Source organism: Leptomonas pyrrhocoris (genome assembly GCF_001293395.1).
Source record: "Leptomonas pyrrhocoris isolate H10 chromosome Unknown, whole genome shotgun sequence".
In the NCBI taxonomy this organism is placed as follows: domain Eukaryota; phylum Euglenozoa; class Kinetoplastea; order Trypanosomatida; family Trypanosomatidae; genus Leptomonas; species Leptomonas pyrrhocoris.
In genome coordinates, this window is record NW_015438359.1 from 590296 (window position 1) to 612285 (window position 21990).

Genomic DNA, 21990 nt, shown 5'->3' on the forward strand with positions numbered 1-21990 from the left:
GCTTTCGCGTCGGGTGCCTACCACTTCGCATTGCGCACCTCCGCAATGGGAAAGTAAAAGCGTGAGTTCAAACACTCTTCCGAGATGCTCGACTCCGGTGTGCTGCGCAGACATCGGCGCACGGACGTGGCGTAGTCAGCTGCGGGGTACACGCAGCTACCCTTCTTCTCCGCGTCACGCGTGCAGGCACGGAAGCCCCTCACGTACTCCCTGCACACATCATTGGTGATCAGGTCCACATTCTTCATCATGCACCCCCACAACCCCCGTGCCGACTGAGCATCATCGCAGATCTCACGGAAGTCGGCGTCGCACTGCACGATGGGGCTCATGCGCGGACCCTCGGGCAGGGCCGCCACGCTGGCCACGGCGCTGCAGCAGAGGCCGAGCGTGAGAACGACGACGACGAAGAAAACCGCCACCGACGGTCTCCGCTGCCATGCACGAGAGGCTGATGAGGACATCTCGAAAAATATATATTGAAGAGAAGCGTAAAGCTGTATTCTAGGAATAAAAAAGAAAGAGACGACTTGGATTTCGTCTGACGTTTTCGATCTCCGGTTCAAACAGCTTATGAAAACAACGGTGAGGACGACGCTATGTAAACGACGACACAACAAAGGCAGCACAACATGCGCCAACATTGTGGTGGAGAGAGAGCAAACGTTTCCATCAGGTGTATCGATACGGGAGAAGCAGTGAAATTGAAAACAAGCGAGTACGCGCTTCTACGAATACAAGAGATTCTTTTCTTCTTTTGCGTGCAGATGAGCGGCAGAATTCCTGTGTTGGAGAAGTTGCTCTGCTGAAGAAGCCGAGCGTAGCGGAGCAGGCAGTAGAACATAGCCCCAGCTTCTTCTCCTATGAAGCCGCATCGTCCAACACACAACGCTGTGGTGCTTCCAAAGATGTCCTTGCACTCACGTTAACCTCTACTGCGGCGAAAACGCACGGAGTAAAGACAAACAAAAGAGGAAGAGCAGCGAAGGAAAGGGAGCTCACCCTGTCTCGTCTTTCTCCTCACGTTGCTTTGGTACTCGACGCTTCCACCCAAGCGGCAGAAAGAATATGTGCGAGAATATATATTTGGGGGGATTGGTTCTAAACAGGGGTCTCTATACATGTGGGCGTGGCAGGCATATTTACATCTGTAAAAGGTACGCCAGAAAACACTCAAACACTGAGCAGAAGGGTGACGGTCAGCGAGTCCGCGGCGATGCTCACTGAAACTGCACCTTTCTAGAAACAGCAAACGACAGCAACAGTAAAGCAAAGAAAACCCCTCAAAAACAAACAAAAACGCCGCCTATAAATTGTACCGAGGAGTCGCTTTTAGGTAATAATAAAAGAAAGCGGCAGGCAGCACTCTGCAAAGCCTTTGTATTTCGTACAGCTTCCGCAAAAACAAAAACTGCACCACGTCGCCTCTTCCCCTCTGCATCAGAACTCAGCTCACGTCTGTGAAACGCTCAGCACAACACCGCAGTAAAGCCAACGGCGAGAGCCAGAAGGGCAGAGGTGACACGCCTCTCTTCGAACTTCATAAAGCAAAATTACGCACTTGCGTGTGAGCGTGGATGTATACCTTTCTTTTGCGCGTGTGCGTTCGTGCTCTTCCGACGCGTTAATGCAGACGGTTCTTCGAAGGTAGCAGAGGCACATGGCTGTAGCGCGACGGCTTCGCAGCCTCTAAATTCGCCATCTCCTTCGCAATTCGGTCCTCGTACTGCTTCTCTAAGGCCTGCTGGTCCGTCAGCTCGCTACGGCGTCCCCGCAGATCCGCCTCTCGCTCCGCGGCACGTCGCTGTATTTGCATCTCCAAGTACTGCTGTGTCTCCTTCAGCAGACGCATCCGCCGCTCCCGCTCCTCTGCGTCGATGTCGCGCTCGTTTGCCAGCGACTTCAGGAACTCCTCGTCCTCTAACTTGCGCTGCATCGCGTCCTTCGCGGCCTGCTGGCGCTTGTCCAAGATCTGCTGCCGGCGTGCGATGAGGATGTTGCGAAGGAGGGTGTCGCGCTTCGCCTGGTCGGCGTCCCACTGGGCTTCGCGCTTGCGCCACTGCTTCTCGTTCTCCTCCTCCCACATCTTATCCAGTGCGTGAGAGTTGTCCTTGCGCTGTGCCATCTGGTGCTGCAGGTCGCGCATCTGCAGCTGCTCCGCTGCCATGCGCCGCTGCTTCTCCTTCCGCTCCGCCTCCTGATCTGCTTTGATGGAGGCAAGAATGGCGTCCAGCTGCTCCTTGTCCTCCTTCCGCAGTGCATCGTACTCCTGCTGCCGGGTCTTCTGGAGCTCATCGTTGATCTCCATCATTTCCCGCACAATCGTGCGGTTCTTCTCCCGCCGCGCCAGCTTCTTCTGCGCCTCGGCTGCCTGTTCCTCGTGGAGCAGCCGATAGAATTCCTCGGCGTCGCGGCGCGCCTCGTCTTTCTCCTGTGCTTTGCGCTGTTGGTTACCGGCCACCTGCGCAGCGAGGTCGCCTTTCATGCGCTCCGTGCGGTTGTACTGCAGCTCTAAATCGCGCTGCACCCGCTCCGTCGCCAGCCGCTGCGCATCGGCGGCCTGCTGAGAGAAAAACTTGTCCTCCTCGTCCTCCGCTTTTTTGCGGGTCGCGGCGGCCTCGATCTGATCGAAGCGGGCATCCGCCACCTGCATCACGCGCAGTCGGCTCTCTGCCTGGCGGAGGCAGTCGATCTTCTCGCGGAAGAGACGGTCGTGGCGGGCGCCGTTGTCCACCTTCTTTGCCTCCTCCCGCTTCGCGCGCAGCTCCTGCGCTTTGCGAATAAGACGCTCCCGCCGCTGCGCGTCCGTCTCTGGTAGACTCGCCATCATGGAGGTGTGCAGAGCGTTTTCGCTGTTCAGCAGCTCCGCTAAGCGGCGCCGCCGTGCCACGAGGACGTCGTTGTGCTGTGCTTGTATTTCGTCCATGTACTGCAGCACCTCTTGCCGCTGAAAGCGCTCATTGCCTTTCAGCTCCCAGTTCACCGTGTGCGTCTGGCGGTCCTGCACCGCCTGCTCCGCGTGGAACTTCTCCATGTAGGCCTCGCGCCGCTGGCGTGCCTCGATGGTGGAGGCCGCGTTGTGGCCACGGGGCATCTTGAAATCGGTGTGGCGGTGTATTTCTGTGTAGAACAAGAACAAAAAAAAGTTCCGGAACCGGACGGCAGACAGAAAGAGGAGGGTCCGTAATACAGATATAAATGCAGCTAGGAAGCGCGCTACCCAGATGACTGTGGAAGTGAATTTAAGAAGAGAAGAAGGAGGCGCCGATGGAGAGCGCAGAGACAACGTCGAGAAAAGAATGAGAAGTGAGCAACGACGCGGAAAGCGCGCTACGACGTCTTTCTGTGGTGGACGCCGTTGCCTTTAGTTTTGTAAAGGGCGTGAGAGCCGTGCGTTTACGCTGCATCGGGTGCGTATGCCTCTTTTACTGTTGACAACAGCAATACCGTGTGAGATAAACGGCTTCAATAAGGCGATGACGAAAGGCGGAAGAAAACCCCCACCGTCAAATCAAAATACATAAAGAAATCACCACCTCCCGACGTGTGCAATCGTACCCTTGTTGTTTTCCTATTCTCTTTATGGCAAGTTCCAACGCTTTATTGTCTTCTTGCAAATGGTGTCTGTCGCCTAGGTGCGCTTCGGCAAGACTCTCGCGTAGTTTCGGCGGACACGTGGAGGCCAACCGTGACAAGCAGCTTCCAGATACAGTTGACCCACCAACCGTTTCTTTCATTTCTTCACAGAAAAAAAAAGCAAACATTTTTCATTTAACTTTGTCGGCCGGATGCGCACGAAAGCGCATGTAGGAGGAGCTCACCCGCACCTGCGAGGAGAGACCACGTGGGGGTGGCGTCGTCTCACGTCGTTCGGTACAACGCAGCAAAGGAGAGAACATAAAATAGAGGAAGGAGAGTAAAAGTATTGAACACACGCGGATTGAAAAAAAAAATTAAGAGGACGGACTGCAAAGCAACTACGGCATTAAAAATAAAAGGCGGCTAATGAACTCACCAAGCAACGGAGCAAACGACGCCGCCGGTACAGCGTGAGGCACCACCAGCGACAAGCGGCGTCCACGGCACATTGTCAGGGGGAGGCCAAGTACTGCGTTACGCGTACGAAGAAACAAATATCGTGGGAGTGAAGGGACAAAGCAGAAGGTGAAAATGGGGAAAAGCAGCAGCGACGTTGCGTCTCCTCTCGCACGTATGCGACACAGTAAAAAATCAGCAGGTTGCGATTCAGTTGACTGCCACGCTTATTACGCCTGCTCTAAATCCAAAGCGTGTCTGGACGGCCATTTCTGGACGCACAGGATAGCCGCAAAGACGGCAAACGTCAGCGACACCGCGACCCACACGGCAGCCTCGAAGTTGACCTCGGAGAGCGTAAATTCCGACGTCGCTCGAGGCTGCGACATGAACACAACGAGTCCAAAGCCACTGGGCCAGCACGAGATAAGAAAGAGTACCGCGCAGATCGCGGCGTAGCACGCGTACCGCGGACGATTTAGCCGCACAATGGCTCTCTCCACTTGGTCAAAGGAAGCAGAAGCGGCGTAGTACTCGTGATACAGAACGTAACCGACGAAGAGCACCATCAAACCACTGACCAGCAGAGACGGGACGTCAATCAAATACGCCACACCAGCTAGGGCGTACGCGTCATCGTCCGGGTGGTGTGCGATGAGGTAGGCGTGCAGCTCGTAGCACGCGACGACCATCAGCACCACGTTGATCGCGTTCGCGAAGATTGAGATCCACCCACAGATTCCAAGCGCCCTCCCGCACCTCTGAGAAGCGGGCGCTGCAGAGGGGATGACAAAAATGTGTCCTTCGTCTGTAGGCCCAGCAGCTGCCACCTCCTTGCGTTCCGGCGCCTTAAGAGGTTCGCCCATCAGACTCTCCACGCCCGCGTTGCTCTGCGACTGCATCGTGCGGTGATGATTGGGACCGGTGCAACTACCCTTTAGGCTGAAGAGCCGCGCGGACGCCGAAATAGCGGGGTGGTATATATAGTAGAAGAAAGCGAGCTGAGGCTGGGTTGGCAGTGGGCTACAACGCAGTGAGTTTGTGTGTGTGTGTGTGTGTGTGACCGAAAGAGCGGGGAGCAACAGCTGCACTTACAAGAGAAAGTGAGTGGAAGGATAGAGAAATGAAAGAACTGCCCATCGGTGAAAGCATAGGGGGAAAGGGCGGCGGTGTTCCGCATGTGCTTGCACGCTTTGTTCAAGTCAATGAAGTACCAGCGGGGAGAAATGTATCGCACTCTTTGAGATCCCACCCGCGGCAGTCAAGTGCAAAAGCACACACCGCCAATGATGAGGACCTTCTGGGCATCGTGGGCTGCCGTGCGATTCAGTTGGTGCTTCTCTCAGTGCGCCAAAGACAGCGAAGCGTCGTCGTCCTCTCGCTTCGCTTCGGGGTCTCATTCTCACGTCTGCTTGATGACACAACGCAACGCATCTCAAAATAGTAGGACTAAAAAGGCAGCCAATGGAGATGGGAAGAGAGCTGCACAACGTGAGGCACCACAATAAAAAAAGAAGAGGTGCGCGAGGCAAAGGCATTTTTCTTAGTGTGGCATCGAGCACGCACCGGCACCTATCACTCCAGTCGACGCGACAGGGGGCAGAGAAATAAAAAATGGAAGCACCTTCGTGACACACTTGCCGACCACCCAACTGGACGCCGCTCGATTTGCCCGTGGATTCCACCCATCCCCCGTCCTCCTTCTTCTTCTAAAGGAAAAGATATACAATTTATAACTTAATCGTGTTACATGACGCTTACAAACCCCAACCAACCGCGGAAGGTAATCGCGCAAATACAAAAGCGTGCAACTTCAAGTCTTACAAGAAGATGAATCTACGGCAGTCACCGCGGCATTCACCACTGTGTTCGCGTCGTCATCCAGAAATCCCAACAGAGGAAAGAAGCGGCAGACCAAAAGAAATGGAAGAGAAAAGAAAGCAGATCCCTTTTTAAAAGAAGGCGTCTGTTCCACATGCTCACAATGGCCATGCCCGAACTGCAACCACGAGACGCAAATGCCTTCTACGGCAGCAGTGGACACCACCGCGGAACTACGCTGCCCGTCGACGGCACCATCATCGCATCTCGCCTTCCTGGGATGTGCTGCAGCTTGACCTTCTCGCGCCCGTTGTACTGCTCCTCCGAGGTTGCCATGTAGCTCTCCACCACGCCGAAGCCCTCGCCTACTGTGCTGAGCTGATACTGATGTGCGTCGGACTGAGAGATGACTTCGGCCAGCACCACATCGCCCGGCGCAAACGCCAACGCGGGAGCTGGAGGCAGCAGCTGATCTTTCGTCGGTCGAAACGGTCGAATATCCTCCTGGCGTAGAACTCCCTTAAACACACCGCTGATGCCGGCTGTAGCGGCGCTGCGGTGACTGCACCAGCGCCAGTTCACGGCGATGATTTCGCCAAACGCGAAGAGGCGGTTGAGGCGCGTCACGCGGAGATGCACCGTGTCGCCGGGGCGTGGACCCATCACCGCCGCCGTCGAGGCCGTCGCACCGACCGATGAGCCGGCCAAGCTTCCGCCACTGCCGGTGCCGCGTGAGGCGGCGAGTTGCAGCTGCGGTGTACTGTACGCGGTACCGGCTGTCGATGAGGGCGTCGCCGCGAAGACCGACACGAGGCGGCCATCCCACTGTGCAACGCCCTGGCGCGTGGCCACGATGCACCGCCGTACGCGCGACAAGTTTCTATCTTGCGGTGCACCGGCTGCCGCGTCGACGGGCTCCTCTACGTACTGCACGACGCAGCCTTGGCCAGGAATGACCTCAGACTCGCCCACTACCTCGTCCGCAGGCGGCGCAGCAGCGGTGCCTTCATTCGGAGCGGCAACGGCAGCTGCCGAGGTAAAGAGGGCATCGCCAGGGGCTACGCGTGAGCCTGTGTGCACGACAACGGGCATGTTCTTCGATGTAATCGGGATAGAGCGTTTGTTTCCCACGATTGCGCAACGCTCCAGATGTGGTTTTCTGGTATTGGATAGGAAGAGAGGAGGAAGTTACAAGAGAAAAGCCTCAAGAGTAAAAAGGCGAAGATCAGCACTACCGAGCAGAGCATCTCTGCGCACAGTACGGACTTTCTAAAGCAAGACATATTTGAGCTCTTTGACCTGTTTGATGGCGGCTTCTCTGCAAGCAGCAAAGAAGTTTCTTCCTCTCTTTTAGTGCCACCATTGGCTCATAAACAGGAGTGAAAACCAAGACAACGCCAAGTTTTTGTTTCTAAAGAAGTACGACAGCAGCTGCATGTCAGACTTCTCCACGCATCAGATTTTTTCTTGTTGTTACTGCTGCTGCTTGTTTGCCAGCTGCAGCTTACTCGGCTGTCTTTGATGTCGCTGCGGAATGAACGACTCAAAATGAGCTGGAAATCTATACAAGCGTATCTATGTATATGCGCCTACTCTGTTACCGCACTCGAAATCTGTGGAATGAGAAGGATCCGAAACGACAGGTGGGACTCCCGATAAGAGCGGGAAGCCGCCTGTCGGTGGTGCCTCTGCATCAGCGGAAGAAAACGACGTGCACCTCCCTATCGCTCAAAGCGACGGCCTGTGAAGTGGGAAGGAAAGAAGGTGCGCGGCGTTATTTTTGCTACCCTCGTAGCACCTCTGCCGCCATGTGTGTGTATATGTGTGCCGATGTGTGCTCCATCAAGCAAAACGAATAATAGTAATAAAAGAAAACTCTGGCCACGCAGCAACACTCATTTTTTTTTCTGTTGTGAAGGAAGACGAAGGGAACGGCACGTAGACGCTTTCGTTCCGCTTCCTTGCAGCCTACACAGAAACAAACAAACAAAAGAACGAAGGCGCCACACTTCGTTCCTCTGTCGAGCGCGTTTTACCGCTGCTGCCTCACACCGGCTCCACCCTGCACGCGGGTGTGAGGGCCTCCTCATCGCACAGCAGCCCTTCGTCGTTGAAGATGCGCTCGGGGTGCGTGCAGAGGCAGAAGTAGAGAAGCTCCAGTGTGAAGACGCGGCTGGCGTACTCGGGCCGACGCACGCAGATGGGCACCCAGTCGGGCAGTTGGAAGCACCCCTGCGCCGTGACACTGCTGCACTCCACCAAGATGTGGGTGGCGGCGGCGAGCGTGGTCGCGGCGATGGCGCTTGTCGGGCACACGCCCTCCACGACGCCCTCCACCGCACTCGTCTCGTCATACACGTGCGTGCGGGCGCTCACGCTGATGGGGGCCTCCGCCGTGAGGTCCACCACGAAGGCCGTCGCCTGCGTGCAGCCACCGGCCAGCAGGGCAGCACGAATCCCTCGCGCGGCTGCGCTGCGACAGGTGATGAGCACCACGCGCCAGTTGCGGAAGATCGGCGGCGGCCGTGGTTGGTGAGCCATCGCCCGCTGCGGACTCATGTCATACTCGTGTACGCGATTTGCCAGCCAGTAGCCGCGTCGCTGAGAGTCAAAGACGTAGCGAGGAGGCACAATGAAGGCCGCCGCCGCACACGCGCCGAGGTACTTCTCCGTGCGCTCCGTGATGCCCTCGGCCACAATGAGGAAGCGGCAACCGGGGCTGTAGCCGGAGCTGAGGTCCACCACACCGCCCAGTTGCTCCACCGCCTCGATCAGCTGCGGCTTCAGATAGCGCACCGAGTTGCTGATCTGAAAGAGAGGAGGACGGGCAGGCGCCTCCTCCACCGCCGAGGCCTCGTCTGCCACCTCCGGCTGCACAGCGAGGGGCGTGGTGTGTCCCGCAGACTCGACGGAGCCGGAGAACGTGGGAGGCAGGCCGTACTGCGTGACGCCGATGTGCTGGGACTCCATCGTGTGTGGCGAAAAGAGGGAGCTGTGCTCGCCGTTGCTGACGGCGTCGTCGGCCGTCTCACCAGGCTGCGATGGGCACACGGCTGAGCCGGCACAACGGCGAAACGGTTCGGCCATCGTGTCGAGGGAGGCCGACGACGCGGGGGTGACGGTGGCAGGGGTGGAGGAGGACAACGGTGGGTTGTGCTGCGAGTCGTGCCGAGGGCGCCTCAGGCGGTGCGTCGGCTGCCGTCCCGCTCGCTTGAGGGCCGCACGGTGCACCACCTCGGCACACTCCACCCTGTCGACGGTCGCGTTGCCTGTTAGAGCGGCGGTGGGCGACCAGAGCGGCGTCAACTCGGCACCCTGCCCCGGCATCTCCGCCTCCAGCGAGAGGAAGAGCTGCTCCAGCGCCGATGTCCGCGCGTCGGCACCGCCGCTCATCAACTCGTCTTCGTCATCGCTGCTATTGAATGGGTGGGGCGGGGGCGGAGGCGGGGTGGCGGACGGCGGGCGGCCCGTTGCATCGTCCTCCTCGGTCCCCCGAGCCGCCGCGTTGTGGTCGCCGCAGGCGCGGTCGTACGTCAGCACGTCGCGATCGGTCGGGGTGGGTATTGGGGAGGGTGCGGGGTACGTCCTGCGGCACTGGTGCGGGATGACCAGACACAGACACCCGAGCTGCCTCGCCAGCTGCACCTCGTGCATGGGCGGCGTGGCGTGCGAGCCGGTGCTGCTCAGGACAACGCCGTGTATGCCAAAGCGGCGCTGCGCAGCGCGCAGGACAACGAGGAGGCTTCGTTGCCCCTCCTCGCCCGAAGTGAGAAAATGAGAGGAGAGGGCAAAGAGACGCGGCGGACTCGTCACGGCCAAAGAAGAGGAGGAAGGAGCGGGCGCGATCGTGGTAGACGCGGCCACTGGTGCGCTGCAGGAGGTGTGAAGAAATGGATCGCATGCCGTGGCAGCGAGGGCATGAGAGGCGTTGGACAGCCGGTAGCGGAGTTGTGCTATTTGAGAGCGCAGTTCCGCGTACCCCGCAGCGTCGCGCGAGGCCTCATCGACGTCGCTGCTGTCTGCCGCCTCCAGCACAAAACGCTCCACCCCGACCAAAAGCTGCAGTGCACTCTCCCGCTGATGAACGTAAAGATTTGTGAAGAGAAACTGATGCAGCGCCTCCACACGCCGCAGTAGCTGTGCGAACTGGCGTGCCGCGGAGCCGGCGGCGGAAGTGGCCGTGGTTCGGTCGTCTGCCGACGTGTCCGTTGACGTCGCAGAGTGCGCAGCGATTTCTGGGGGACTGGTCTCAGTGGATTGGTGCGCGACAACAGACGCGACCAGCGCTCGGCACGCCTGCCCCAGTGAGGTGAAGGCCTGATTGACTGATTTCTGATGTTTGCAGAGGTTGGTGTGCAGGGCAAACAGGACCGCGCCTTGTTCCTTTACTGCCTTCGCCGCAGCATTCGGCTCCCGTGGGCTGCTGCGCGCTGACACAGCGGAGTCCACCTCAGCGCCTGCGGAGCCGAGGGTCTTTGACGGCATCTTGCCTCACGGAAAACGGAAGGAATGTATTCGGAGTCCACCTATCAAAATACAATAGAGTGTTTATATATCCTTTGTTATTGTTTTCTGCAAGTGTCTCCGCCCCAAGTTGTGTCTGGAGCAACAGGCGTAATGGTTGAGTCGGCAGTGAAGGAGACATGCAGGGGTACAGAGAAGGAAGTAGCGGGAAGAGGTATGTCTCAGCGTCCTGCACGCCAGCTGTGACAACCATCAGTCCGCATGGCGTGCTGCACTAGTCCCCTCCCCAGTACATGAGGAGTAGTGCAGCCATGCAATACAGTCATACGCGTTGCTTTCTTCATCTCTAAAAGGGCAGATTATAGCACCGTTCTGTACAGAAAAAAAAAGGCCGGATCAGTCACGACGGAATAAAGAAAGCAAAGAAACGTCCTTTCCCCCTCATGCAGGCGCGGCGTCGCGTGCCGCAACGACACAGAGACGACGAAGCCGTAAATGCGCTGCTTCAAAAGTCCCTTTTTGGAAAAACACGCATCACGTGTGCGAATGTGTGATGGGGTCTTTTTATGTGGCGCTGCCGGATTTTAATGCGCGAGAGAACACGACGGGGGAACACGGCGAAGGGAGGGGGGAATAAACAAATATATATCTATGAATATAATTGAAAAAATGGTAGCAAACAAAGACAAGTTGTAGCGGCGATTTACCCACCTGTGCAAGTACGCCGCAATATACGCTACGTAAAAAACAACAAGAGGAAATATACGACGCAAAACACAAACAAACAGTCAACGGAAAGACCGGCGCTCAGGCGAGCAGTCAACGATATCATCAACAACGGTGAGGACATGTGCAGCTGACAAGACGAGACAGGAAAAAGAAGGGAGAGAGAAGAACACACCGAGGTGTGGCACACGCGCACGACACCGGGCCTATACGATCTCAAATATCAAACGCCTTCATCCTATTAAATCCGAGGCACCTCACCTCCCACACACACAACAGCAAACACACAGAGAGAGGGAGATGAGGCGTCGCACCTCTTTTAATACTTTCGCTCCTCTACCACAGCAGTGAAGGGGCCACGGTAATGGGATCAACGGTGGTCTGCGGAGGTGGCGTATAGGAATTGCGGCTATGTTTGCTGACGCTGACGTAGATAGCTACGATAATAAGAATAACCAGCATGCCGATCACTGCAATCAGAATCAACTTGTGCTTAACCATTAGACGCTGCATCCCTGTGAGAATCTTGCGTGCATCGGAGACCTCCTCGTCCACGGCGATGGTGGTCTCCTGGATGTGCTGCATCGTCTCCGTCTGGTTTCGCAAGTTTGTCAGCGCCTCGCTGCCGACCGTCTCCGTGTCATTCAACAGCCGCTCCGCCTGCACCAGCTTGTGCGACGCGTCCTTCACTTTCGCCGTGTTGTCCATCATCGTCATGCGGTGATCGCGTGTCTCCGCGTCCAAATCGCCTGGCACCGCCTTGCCATCCCCCGCCGCCGGTGCCGTCTTCCTTTTCTCTGCTTCTCCTATCAAATCGAGGCGGTCCGCCGCGCTGGCGTCCGCCTTCACACGGGCGATGCTCTCCTCCAGGGAGCGCAGGTTGGCCCGGTACTCCGCAATGCGTTCCTTGGCGGTCTGCCGGTGCGCCGCGGGTAGGTCGTTCGCCTCGTACTCCATGCTGTTCACGAGCTCCCGCACCTGGGCGAGCACCGTGGTGAGGTGAGCACCCCGCTGCACGCGGCTGCCGGTGCCAGTGGCGGGTGGGGCCTTATAAGCGGCCGCCTTGCGATCGCACAGCTGACGAAGCGCAGCCGCCTCATCCTGAATGGTGCGAACCCCTTCGCGGTACTCCTCCTCGTAGTTCTGAAAGAGCGTCGTCATTGCTGTCGTGTCCCGAAAATGATTCCCGTCGTTTAACTGCCGCGTGCAGTGCTGATATAGCGATGTGGCGCCGAGGCGGGCAAAGCGGATAAAGAGCAGAGCCGCCAAAGCTGGTACGAGACTCGGCTTGTTAGCTTACTAGCGTGGGCTTGCGTACGCGACTACCGGAGTATGAGAGGCGCGAAACGGGAAAAAGGAGGAGGAAAGAGAAAGCAAAGATGAACCTCGTGTGCACGTGCGTGCGTGCGACCAATCAACCCGCATCGTGTTCGTACCAAGAGCAACTGTCCGGCTGCGTAAATGCGCACCGCCTCTACTATTGCGCCAGAGGCGACTTGCTCGAGCTTCACAGCCGCGGGGGAAACCGCCAGGGTGACGCTGCAGCTGACCAAATAGGTAGTCTCAAAAATAAATAGAAAACAACGTTGCAAGGGCGCGATGCAACGCAGCTGCGATTCATCGATTCGTAGGCACTGCGATGCAGGAGCACCGTGCTTCCGTTTCCGCTTTTAAGCCGAAGTCGTTTACTCTTGTTTGCTAAAACGGGAGAAATAAAATAGAAAGACACAAGAGCACTGCACTCTCAATCGATAAAGTAAAAGTCATAAAAAGCGGGATCGATGCAAAAACGAAACGTCAAAAAAATCAACATGCACCAATGACTTAAAGAAGAAGACCACCCCGAACCCCGCCCACCGCAACTCAGCTGCCCGCGGTCGCCGGTACGCATCACCGCCCTCTAAAACAAAAAGGAGAAAACAGACAAGAGTAAAACCTTTCTCGCCGTCTTCATCGTTCTCCTCTCCTCTGTGCTACTCGCACTGCACAAGATTTTGAAAAATAATAAAAAGAGTCAGTGCAGGTAAAACAGGAGCAGAATAAAGCCAACGAGCGCCAAAATAATCCCGATCAGCCACAGTTTGTGCTTCGTCGCGGTGCGCTGCATCTGGTTGAGAATCTGCCGCGACCGCGAGACCTCCGCATCCACATCGTGCGTGGTATCGTGAATGTGTGAGATTTGTTCGGTCTGCGTGCGCAGTACGCTCAGGTTCTCCCGACCGAGTTCGTTGCTCTGCGCGAGATAGGCCTCCGCTTTCCGCAGGGTGCCCGTTCCACCCTGCAGCCTCTCCGTCGTCTGCAGCGACAGCAGACGGTTCGCCTGCGTCGCCGAGTCCGCCTCATCCATGAAGGCGTCCCGTCCTCCGCTGACTCCGACGCTGGCATTCGCGCCGAAGCGAAGCAAATCAGCGCGGTCCGCCGCGTTGCAGGACTGTCGGAGCTGCGCCACCGTCTTGTCGAGCCCACCGCACACCTTGCGGAACGACTCCACTTTCTCTTTCGTCGCCGCCTTCTCCGCCGCGGCGACGTCGGTCATTTCGTACGTCATGCTGGTCAGCAAGTCCTTCGCGTGAGAGAGGCTCTGCTGAATGACTTGCAGCTGCTGCGCGCGGCTGAGGGGACCGGTGGCCGGGGGTGGGTGGTAAACCTGTGATGGATCGCCTACGTGGGTATTCTGCGCGTCGATGCCGCCCTGCAGCCTCTCGCAGCCCTCGCGAAGACCGCGGACGGTGTCGTTGAAGTCCTCCTCGTAGGAATTAAAAAGACCAGACATTCTTGTGGTTGAGACAGCTTTCTCCACCGACACTACGGCTATTTTCTTAAGCACGAAGTAAAATGTGGAAGAAGAGAGATTATGGAAAGAAAATCTGCCGCAATCAGTTTTCATCGCACGGAGACCTTACCCGTTCTTTTTCTCTTTTTTTCTGTCGAAAGCAAAGAGGCGATGCCTTTGATATTTGCTCGGTCAGCAGCATCCTTCATCCCGGCCGCGAGCTGAAGAGCCTCACAGCTACGAGTCCGTTCCTTGTCAATGCGCACGCAGCCGCCACGCAGCCGCCACGCAGCCGGCAATTCGTTTCTGGTATGTCACGCTGCGTCTCCTTGAGAATACACAACGACGTTAAGGAGGATCGACTGCGCTCGAATAGTACTCACAGAAACAGCCGGGCTTCACGATGCGTGTGGATGTTATTTTTCGTATTCCTCTGTTGACTTACTGTACTCACAGCGGTGCATTGCATATGACATCGCAAAGGAAAACCGTAAACTCGGAACTCACGCCGAAACGGCACGCGGCGCAGTCAGCAAAACATACAAAAAACAAGATGTTGACAGCTGCTCTCTTCTTCGCGCCGTGCAAAGAGAACCAAAGGAAAAATAGAAGAAGGCGAAGTCTCCACACCACCACGCAAACAACAGCTGAAGAGAGCACAGTAGCACCGTAACGGTGCGTCCACGAGAAGGAGCGCGAGGAGGTCCGCGTGTCCCTCGTCGAGCAAAATACAGATTTAAAGAAAAAGGGTGGAAGAGGGAAAACACATCAGCGGTTAACGACAGACACAGATGCTTTCACTGGTGGCCAAAGGAGAGGTGGAGATACAACAATTGTCTAGCGAGAAGAGAGACTTAAGCCAGCAGAATATACGCGGCACTTAATCCTCACCGTCCTTTTGGGGGTCACGGCGCATACAAAGATAGCAACAGAAATGATTGCCACAGAAAAAAACTGCCACGCACGCGCACACACACAGCTGCGAAGACACGACGTCACTTTTGCGGCAAAACCTCTTGCTTGCACACCGGACACGTCTTGTTATGCGCCAGCCACTGCTTCAGACACGCCGTGTGAAACATGTGAGGGCAGTTCACAAGCTTGACGCAGAGTTTGTCTGCGCCCACTGGTGGCGGCGCCGTCCCTGTACCGTCAGAGGCAGACGCATTTAATTCCTCCTGACAGATCGGGCAGGTTTCATCCGGCGCTGGGGCCTCCACGCGCGTCATGCACGACTCCAACAGCGCCGGTGGCACTCCTTTGCTCACGTTGCCGATGCGCTCCTCCAGCGCTAACAACTCCTCATAACTCATGTCGTCGATGTCTCGATCGAGGCCCATGGACTGCAGCGTGTTGGCCTGTTGCAGCATCCCAAGAAGGTTATGTAAGCTAATCACACGCTCCTCCAGTGCGGAGCGCTGCTGCTGCTGCTGCGCGGTAGCGGCCCTCCCCTGCCTCCCCAGCGCCTCCCCTGGATGTTCACCGATGTGCTGCACTACCAGCTGCAAAAAGTCGGTGATGTTCATGGGTCCGTCGCGATGCTCGCCAAAGGCGTGGGAGCGGGGGTGACGAAAGTCTCTCTCCGAGTCCGCAACCCGTCTGCTGAAGGCGAAGAGCGGGCGCATTGGGTAGAGAGGCCGGGCGCCGTGGTGGCGGGCATCGTCGCTTAGATCGAGCACGTCCTCCTCCTCCTCTGCCTCGTCGTTCATCCAGTCGTGCTCGTCGGAGTTCTCGTGGCTGCCGTCGTGTTCGCCGCCCATTCCACCTGGGCCGTCGGGAGCAAACACAAAGACTGGTTCCCCCAGAGCGTTCACGGGCATGCCGAAGGTGTTGGAGGCCTCCTCAACGCCGACGTACTGCTGATGGCGGATAATATCGTTCAGCACGTCCCGCCGCGTGTTGGGCGTCATGGCGCGTATCGACTCGCGGAAGTCCTCATCTATGTCCAGTGTATCCAGCTGCTGCTCCAAGACTGGGTCACGGTCCGCGTGCGGGGAGGTCGTGTCCGCCACAACCTCTACATCCGGCGTTTGAGAAGTCGGAGGGGTGTCGGGAACGCCCATCACATCTGCTGGGCGCGCAAGTGTGCCGTGAGGTGAGTCGGCCCTGTTACGCTTCGGCATCCCGTCCCCACTCATCGCAGCGAAAAGATATTGAAGTGGAAAAAGACGGGAAAGAAAAATGGCGCAGAGGCCAAAACAACCTTTTTTCCTTTTGAAACGGTGAAGCACCGCGGTCGGTGTTGAAACCTGACACGTGACTTGACGCCCTCAGCGTTTTCTTCTGCCTGCACTGATCCCTGTTTATTCCAGTAATGAGGAAACAATCAAACAGGGGGGAGATACATACAGAAAAGGTGCGGCGCCACGTACGAGTGAATACGCGGAGTGCGTACCGTGAAGAGACGAGAAAAAAAACAGAACAGAACACACCGTGATGAAGTCAGCAGACTAGTCGTTGAACACAACTTTGATGGCGTCGCTGGTGCAAGAGTAGAGCCGCTTTTTAAAGCTTATGCTTCGAATGCACTCGGTGGTAAGGTCTACTTTTATACGAAATAAGAAAAAGAAAACTGACACGTTCAACGCAACGTGGGACACCAAATTCGAATTCGCTTCCTCGCTAACACCAGTCTCCAATGAGGAAAAACACTGTAGGAGAGACCTCGTTGGCGCCCGACGGGTGTGCAGAAACTATACAAGAGGAGAGAAAGAGGGAGCAGCAGAAAGTGAAGGCGCGATTGCAAAGACGACACGCTTCTTTCGATCCGCAGGCGAAGAAAGAGTTGACTGGTGAAAAAAACATATATATAAAGTTCCTTTCGTCGTCACTAGAGGACGAGCATGTGGTCTTCAACCTCCCCCGTCGCCTTGCATCGACCGTTCTGTGCCATGACTGACTGTTTGAGTGAGGACGACAAACAAGATAAATATAAATATATATATATATATATATATATGTATACGAGGCACTTCCGGTTTTAAAGGAAAGGCATCGCTTCTCTCCCTTTGCCGCCTCTGACGAGCTAGCACGTCATAGATGACTTTTCTGCGATTGAATTAGCTGTTACAATTGTGATGGGGATCGACGAGACGTGTGGAAACGAAGGGAGAAACAAGAATTGTGTCTCGGAAAAAAAAACACAAAGCGATGACAAAAGACAGAAGGGGGAATTTGATCCCAGGAGGCACAACAACACCGAAGAGGCCACGCGCCCCGATGCAGCGACTTTGCAGCTTCATTGAAACGTAGGAGATCAACAAGCAAAGAATCATTCCGATTCATCGCGGCAACAACAGAAAAAAAAGAAAAATAAAATGGAGAGAGAGCTTTGAGGAACAAACACCGACAACACCACACGCAAGAGGAATCAACGTCACGTGTGTCTACCACTGAAAAAGGGAGGGACTCTTCGGGCTGCTGTGTTTCTCCCTACACAATCTTGTTGTCTGCCACATCTTTCTGCTTCTTCTTCAGCGCCGTCTCTCGACGTTCTTGAAAGTTCTCCATGATGCTGAAGTAATCGGTGTCTTGCTCTGGCAGCTGATCTTCGCGGAACTGACGATGTTGCAGACCACCGAACTGCTGCTCCCAGCTGTCCGGCAGATTCTTCTGTACCCGCTTCCAGTACAGCAACATAAAGACAGGGAAGACAATGCACGCCATCACCTTGGCCAGCTCAAAGGTGTAGACGACGTTGAAACCGTGGCGAGTCGTGGGACGGAGGTAATCGGCCAGGCGCTGCAGGCGGGATTTCAGCAACGGTTTCTCCCGCACGACGACGCGCTGTGTGGCGCCTTTACGCGTGTACGCGCGGGAGTCGTAGTGATCGATGTTTGCCGGGTCGCTCATCTCCAATCACCGCAGACGCGGCCAGCGCTGGAAAGCGGAATCGCTGTTTGCTGTTGTGGGTTTCAATGTAGGGGTTGTCCGCTGGGTTGGTGACTGTAGCCCAAAGCTGCCGCAATTTGGTTTCTTTCCAAAGCTGCTTTGCAAAACACACACACACACACACAGACACACGAGCAGATGAAGAATTGAGAGGGAAGACAAGAGTAGTACGTCGTCAATGCCTAAAACGTCAGAGGAGAGGGGTCGATGTTTACTGCGATAGCAGGTGAAGAGCGTCCGTCCCCCCCCCTCACAAGAAAAAATAAGAAGAGAAAAAGACGTTCCGTACGCGCACCATGCAGATGAACGTCCCACAAACAGAAGAGAGCTGCCCCAAAGCATCCATCTCCGCGCTGCGGCATTCATCGCTGGCTTTCTTCACCGCTGACGTGGCGGCAGCAGTTGGCATGAAGGACACGTCGCTGCCGCACAACAACCCCAACGAGACAGCACGGACGAAGAGAAAAGCAAACGCAAACGACGCAGCTTCTCTGCGCCTGCGCACAGGCATGTTGTCGCCACGCTTAACTCTCGCTGCACGCAAAGTCGCATATTAAAAAAAAAAATGCGGAATGTGCTCTAAGCGTCTGGAAGCGCAGGTTTCTAGAAGCAGAAAACAACTCTACGTGCCTCTATGCACCGCGCGCATTCACTTCTCTCCTTCACGACGCATTGTCTAAGGTGCAAAGGGATTATATAAAAAAGGAAACTAAGGAGAGACACCTTCTACGCCTAACGCATCCCGGTCGTTCTATATTCCTCTTGTATCTGCCTCACACGCAGCTCGCCCGCCGCTTTGGCGCTTCGAGCCGCACGTTTCCGCAGCTGCACCTCCCGTTGCTCTGCTGCTGCCCGTGCCTGTGCAGACGCCCTCGACACACGCTCCTCGATGCGGTCGTTGCGCTGCGCCGTACGGTCTTCGTAGTACATCCGCCGTTCCAGCCCCCGCAAGTCGTCATCGGACAGAACGACAAGCTGGGGACGCAACAGTGCTGGCAGGACCACCGTTGTTGCGTGGTTAGAGAGGGCGGACTCTCCGTTTGCGCGTTTGTAGGCTGCGTTGACGGACGGGGTGGTGTACGAGTCCACCGCTATGGAAGAGGTAATAGGTTGCATTACTATTGCTGCTGCTGTTCGTTAGGGGTCCCTAGCAGGGTATAGGAGATGCTCTACCAGCAACCGCCAGCCAGCGTCGGCCTATTGCACGGAAATGGCAAGGCACCGATGATTCACTCGTATTGTTGTGACTGTTGTGGACGTATCTCCTTTTCCCTCTCACTGTTGTGATGCTCGATGAGACGAATGCCGCCGTACAATCAAAGCAAAACAAAAAAAGGGTGTTGAGAAGGAAGAGATGTCTCAAAGAAAACGAGTTTTGACACCACAGGGAAAGTCATCATATGTTGACAGAATGAAGGCATTCGTATGCATCTGTGCTCTTTATCTCGACAGTGAACCTCCCCACTTCACGTTAGCAGTGAAGCGTGATCTCTCCTTCTCGCATAGAGTCCCTCTTCAATTAAAGAAGGCGACTGCCAGGCCCAACATGCACCTCGGTGACGTCTCCTTTGTTTTGCCTCGCGTGGCAGATTTCAGCAAAAGAACGGGTGCATTCGAAAATTGATGTATGGGGCGATGAGAGATTGCATCGCATTCTATAAGAGTCGAAAAGAAAAAAAAAACAGTTGGTCTTGTGCAAAAACTCGCCTCTCTCCCCTCAGCCAACGCGGCGTTTCCTTCACTGCTCTTCCGGGGAAGAGATTCTCTCGTTGAACGGCACCCGCTCAGGCGCTGTCGTGACTTCTGTGATGTAGAATGTTGACCGTCAGGTGCACGCGGCCTACGCTGTCGGCGTAGAGACCCTCCTTCACGCTAATCCCCGTGCGGTGAGTGGGCGGGGGGCCGGCTTGGCGAGCATCGACCAGACTCGGTGCCCCGCCCAGCAGCGCCGATCGAAGGAACTCCACACCGCTCTTGTGGGGCGCCCACATCGCCGCCGTCATCGTGTGTCGCCCGGGGGTCGCAACGGGCAGGGAGAGACAAGCGTAGGCCACCGCGGACTGCACACCCGCCGCTGCCGCGCCTTCGGTGAAGGCGGACACAACCAACCGCAGCGGGCTGCGCGGCAGTGCAGCGCCGACGAAGTTGTACTCAAAAGGCAGGTTGAAAACGTGGTCCACGTCCAGCACACACTCGTGCTCCACGAAGGTGCTGAGGTAGGCCAGCTGGGAGCTGAACTCGCACACCGCGGAGGGCGAAGAGGCAGCGAGCCCGTCGTACATCCACGTGGAGGCCTCGCCGTCCTCGACAAGCTGACAGCGCAGGAACAGCGTCGACTCCGCGATGCCGACGCAGCGGTCCACCGTGCCAAACAAGTAGTACTGGCACAGCCCCCGTGGCAACGAGTACCCAGTGCGCATGACGGAGGAGCGAGACAGCAGCACCCCGCTCATCCCCGGCCCACGCGGCGCAGCAGACATACTCGTGCCGCCCATCACGACGCTCGCCCCGCGCTCCCCGGCAGCTCCGGCAGACACGCTGTAGTTGAAGGACGCACGGCGAGCACGGCCGCCGCCTTCCTCAGCGGGGGGAGCCGCCGCACCCGAGGCGGCCACGATCGGCGGCCCGGTGCGACCGCGCTCCGGTGGGACCAGCAGCGCCGCCTGCCGCAGCAGTCGCCGGGCCACCACATCCTTGCTGATGTCGAGCTGTTCGTACTGCTCCTCGGCGTACTGGGCCAGCTCTCGCACGTTTGCCAATACCGCGTCCAGGGGGGCGGACACGGCATCCAAGGCGCCGTTCGGGATCTCCCCTGCAGACGTGCGCCGAGGCGGTCCCCCCGCCCACGTTGCCTTAGACACCGTCACACGAAACGTGTAGATGTGCGCAGCGTCGACGAAGAGCGTGTGGGCGTCGTTCAGGTTTGGCCTCGCCGTGAAGACGTGCTCATCCGGCTCGGCGGTCAGCGTGCACATCACACGCTCGACTCCTTTCCAGGTAAGCGCGTCCACCTCAAACAGGGGCAGTGCTGCGGTGGAAACGACGACATTGCTTGATGTGCCGTTCTCTGCAGCGCGGACATCATCAACCGGTGCGATGGCGCTCGTCGTCTTCTCTGGTACGACGACGTCACCAGATGCCCACATGAGAAACATCTTCCGATTCGGTTGGTGGTCACGCCGGTGCTGGCGCAGAATGATAGGGGCAAGAAGACTGGGGCCCTGCGGGGGGTCGACCGGGAAGTCCTCCTCGGCGCGATCAATGAAGTCTTCGCGCGAGGGTCGGGTAAAGAAGTTCGACGGCGGCTTTTGCAGCTCTGCGATGAGCTCGTTGGGGGTAGGCAGCGCCAGCACGTTGGGGGCCGAGGACGGTTCGTTTGTTACAGCTGCCGCGGCGCCAGACGTGGACGGGCCCATCCCAAGTGCGGTCGTGGAGGCCGCTGGTGCCGTCTCCGCTAGCGGGCCCGCTCTCAACTCCCTATCTGAGTTGGTGGGCCGCTGAGTAAGGTGCGTGAGGTCCTTGTAAAGGTCGAGGGTCTCGCGTGGGGAGCAGACCTTTCCATCCCACGGCACAGTGACTTCGGCCAGCAGCTCCACATTCGCCTCCTCCACGACAATGGCGCGGTAGACGGCAACGGTGAACTGCAGCTGACGCAGCGGCACGCGTGAGCGGTAGCGCTGACTCTTCAGGAAGTGCACAAAGTCCATGTGAGAGCTTTTTCTATTCTACGTCGTTACGCGTCACGCACAGAGTTCTATTGGAGGAAGCGCGGAGGGGCCGCAGGGGGTACCAAAGGGCAGGTGTTGAGAGTGCTGTACAGAGCGAGGAACTCTCAGCCACGCACCTGCACGGAGTTAATGAAGAAGTTCAACGGCAGGATTGTCAGAGGGAAGAAGAACACGCCGAATGAACGAGGTCCGCCACGTGTACTTCGATTGCTCGCCAAAAAGGGCAGCGTGCGCCGTAGCATGTTTGTCTCCGTCGCACGACGACAGATAAAACTCACAGGCTGGCGAGTCCAGAAAGTTTCTGTTGAAAGAAAATAAAGGGGAAAAAGACCGCTACGTGTAAACGCGCTAGTTTTCAAGTGAGTAAAAGAGAGAAACTCACGTGCTCAAAAGCTATCAATTGAATGGCGCTTCTCTATTGTCATGCAGCCGCGCCCTTCAGCACATCGCGCACGCACACACACACACACACACACCAGTTGCGCGGAGAGTAACACCGTGCGATATACAGAGCAGTTCCGAGGAAGGGGAGTTGAGAAGGATGCATGATGC

At 56.7% G+C, this 21990-nt stretch overlaps 11 protein-coding genes across 17 annotated transcripts; all 11 read right to left on the bottom strand.

Annotated features, from left to right (window-relative positions):
* Nucleotides 1–17: 17 nt before the first annotated feature.
* ABB37_02019 (hypothetical protein) lies at nucleotides 18–598 on the bottom strand (the record flags this gene model as incomplete). Its single annotated transcript, XM_015798765.1, has 1 exon — nucleotides 18–598. Exon 1 carries the CDS (start codon nucleotides 462–464, stop codon nucleotides 18–20), a length of 447 nt encoding a protein of 148 aa, XP_015662243.1. The 5' UTR covers nucleotides 465–598.
* A 1026-nt stretch (nucleotides 599–1624) lies between these two features.
* On the bottom strand, nucleotides 1625–3229 carry ABB37_02020 (hypothetical protein; the record flags this gene model as incomplete). The annotated part of the gene is made up of 1 exon (XM_015798766.1): nucleotides 1625–3229. Exon 1 carries the CDS (start codon nucleotides 3092–3094, stop codon nucleotides 1625–1627), a length of 1470 nt encoding a protein of 489 aa, XP_015662244.1. The 5' UTR covers nucleotides 3095–3229.
* A 1036-nt stretch (nucleotides 3230–4265) lies between these two features.
* On the bottom strand, nucleotides 4266–5126 carry ABB37_02021 (hypothetical protein; the record flags this gene model as incomplete). Of its 3 annotated transcripts, none has more annotated exons than XM_015798769.1 (1): nucleotides 4266–5126. In XM_015798769.1, the coding sequence occupies exon 1, from the start codon at nucleotides 4935–4937 to the stop codon at nucleotides 4266–4268; it is 672 nt and encodes a 223-aa protein (XP_015662247.1). In that variant the 5' UTR covers nucleotides 4938–5126. The 3 variants fall into 3 exon arrangements, with proteins under 3 accessions (XP_015662247.1, XP_015662246.1, XP_015662245.1); XM_015798768.1 differs by having other exon boundaries at nucleotides 4266–5121; XM_015798767.1 differs by having other exon boundaries at nucleotides 4266–5059.
* Nucleotides 5127–6060: 934 nt separating this feature from the next.
* ABB37_02022 (putative Csl4p protein) lies at nucleotides 6061–7016 on the bottom strand (the record flags this gene model as incomplete). The annotated part of the gene is made up of 1 exon (XM_015798770.1): nucleotides 6061–7016. Exon 1 carries the CDS (start codon nucleotides 6946–6948, stop codon nucleotides 6061–6063), a length of 888 nt encoding a protein of 295 aa, XP_015662248.1. The 5' UTR covers nucleotides 6949–7016.
* An 886-nt stretch (nucleotides 7017–7902) lies between these two features.
* ABB37_02023 (hypothetical protein) lies at nucleotides 7903–10457 on the bottom strand (the record flags this gene model as incomplete). Its single annotated transcript, XM_015798771.1, has 1 exon — nucleotides 7903–10457. The coding sequence occupies exon 1, from the start codon at nucleotides 10339–10341 to the stop codon at nucleotides 7903–7905; it is 2439 nt and encodes an 812-aa protein (XP_015662249.1). The 5' UTR covers nucleotides 10342–10457.
* Nucleotides 10458–11382: 925 nt separating this feature from the next.
* ABB37_02024 (hypothetical protein) lies at nucleotides 11383–12369 on the bottom strand (the record flags this gene model as incomplete). The annotated part of the gene is made up of 1 exon (XM_015798772.1): nucleotides 11383–12369. Exon 1 carries the CDS (start codon nucleotides 12205–12207, stop codon nucleotides 11383–11385), a length of 825 nt encoding a protein of 274 aa, XP_015662250.1. The 5' UTR covers nucleotides 12208–12369.
* A 691-nt stretch (nucleotides 12370–13060) lies between these two features.
* On the bottom strand, nucleotides 13061–13865 carry ABB37_02025 (hypothetical protein; the record flags this gene model as incomplete). Of its 2 annotated transcripts, none has more annotated exons than XM_015798774.1 (1): nucleotides 13061–13865. In XM_015798774.1, exon 1 carries the CDS (start codon nucleotides 13817–13819, stop codon nucleotides 13061–13063), a length of 759 nt encoding a protein of 252 aa, XP_015662252.1. In that variant the 5' UTR covers nucleotides 13820–13865. The 2 variants fall into 2 exon arrangements, with proteins under 2 accessions (XP_015662252.1, XP_015662251.1); XM_015798773.1 differs by having other exon boundaries at nucleotides 13061–13858.
* Nucleotides 13866–14814: 949 nt separating this feature from the next.
* Nucleotides 14815–16513, bottom strand: ABB37_02026 (hypothetical protein; the record flags this gene model as incomplete). The annotated part of the gene is made up of 1 exon (XM_015798775.1): nucleotides 14815–16513. The coding sequence occupies exon 1, from the start codon at nucleotides 15880–15882 to the stop codon at nucleotides 14815–14817; it is 1068 nt and encodes a 355-aa protein (XP_015662253.1). The 5' UTR covers nucleotides 15883–16513.
* A 738-nt stretch (nucleotides 16514–17251) lies between these two features.
* Nucleotides 17252–17808, bottom strand: ABB37_02027 (hypothetical protein; the record flags this gene model as incomplete). Of its 3 annotated transcripts, none has more annotated exons than XM_015798778.1 (1): nucleotides 17252–17808. In XM_015798778.1, exon 1 carries the CDS (start codon nucleotides 17669–17671, stop codon nucleotides 17252–17254), a length of 420 nt encoding a protein of 139 aa, XP_015662256.1. In that variant the 5' UTR covers nucleotides 17672–17808. The 3 variants fall into 3 exon arrangements, with proteins under 3 accessions (XP_015662256.1, XP_015662255.1, XP_015662254.1); XM_015798777.1 differs by having other exon boundaries at nucleotides 17252–17805; XM_015798776.1 differs by having other exon boundaries at nucleotides 17252–17795.
* A 634-nt stretch (nucleotides 17809–18442) lies between these two features.
* ABB37_02028 (hypothetical protein) lies at nucleotides 18443–19000 on the bottom strand (the record flags this gene model as incomplete). 2 transcript variants are annotated; one of them, XM_015798780.1, is made up of 1 exon in its annotated part: nucleotides 18443–19000. In XM_015798780.1, exon 1 carries the CDS (start codon nucleotides 18824–18826, stop codon nucleotides 18443–18445), a length of 384 nt encoding a protein of 127 aa, XP_015662258.1. In that variant the 5' UTR covers nucleotides 18827–19000. The 2 variants fall into 2 exon arrangements, with proteins under 2 accessions (XP_015662258.1, XP_015662257.1); XM_015798779.1 differs by having other exon boundaries at nucleotides 18443–18989.
* A 494-nt stretch (nucleotides 19001–19494) lies between these two features.
* Nucleotides 19495–21875, bottom strand: ABB37_02029 (hypothetical protein; the record flags this gene model as incomplete). Its single annotated transcript, XM_015798781.1, has 1 exon — nucleotides 19495–21875. Exon 1 carries the CDS (start codon nucleotides 21415–21417, stop codon nucleotides 19495–19497), a length of 1923 nt encoding a protein of 640 aa, XP_015662259.1. The 5' UTR covers nucleotides 21418–21875.
* Between the last annotated feature and the right edge of the window lie 115 nt (nucleotides 21876–21990).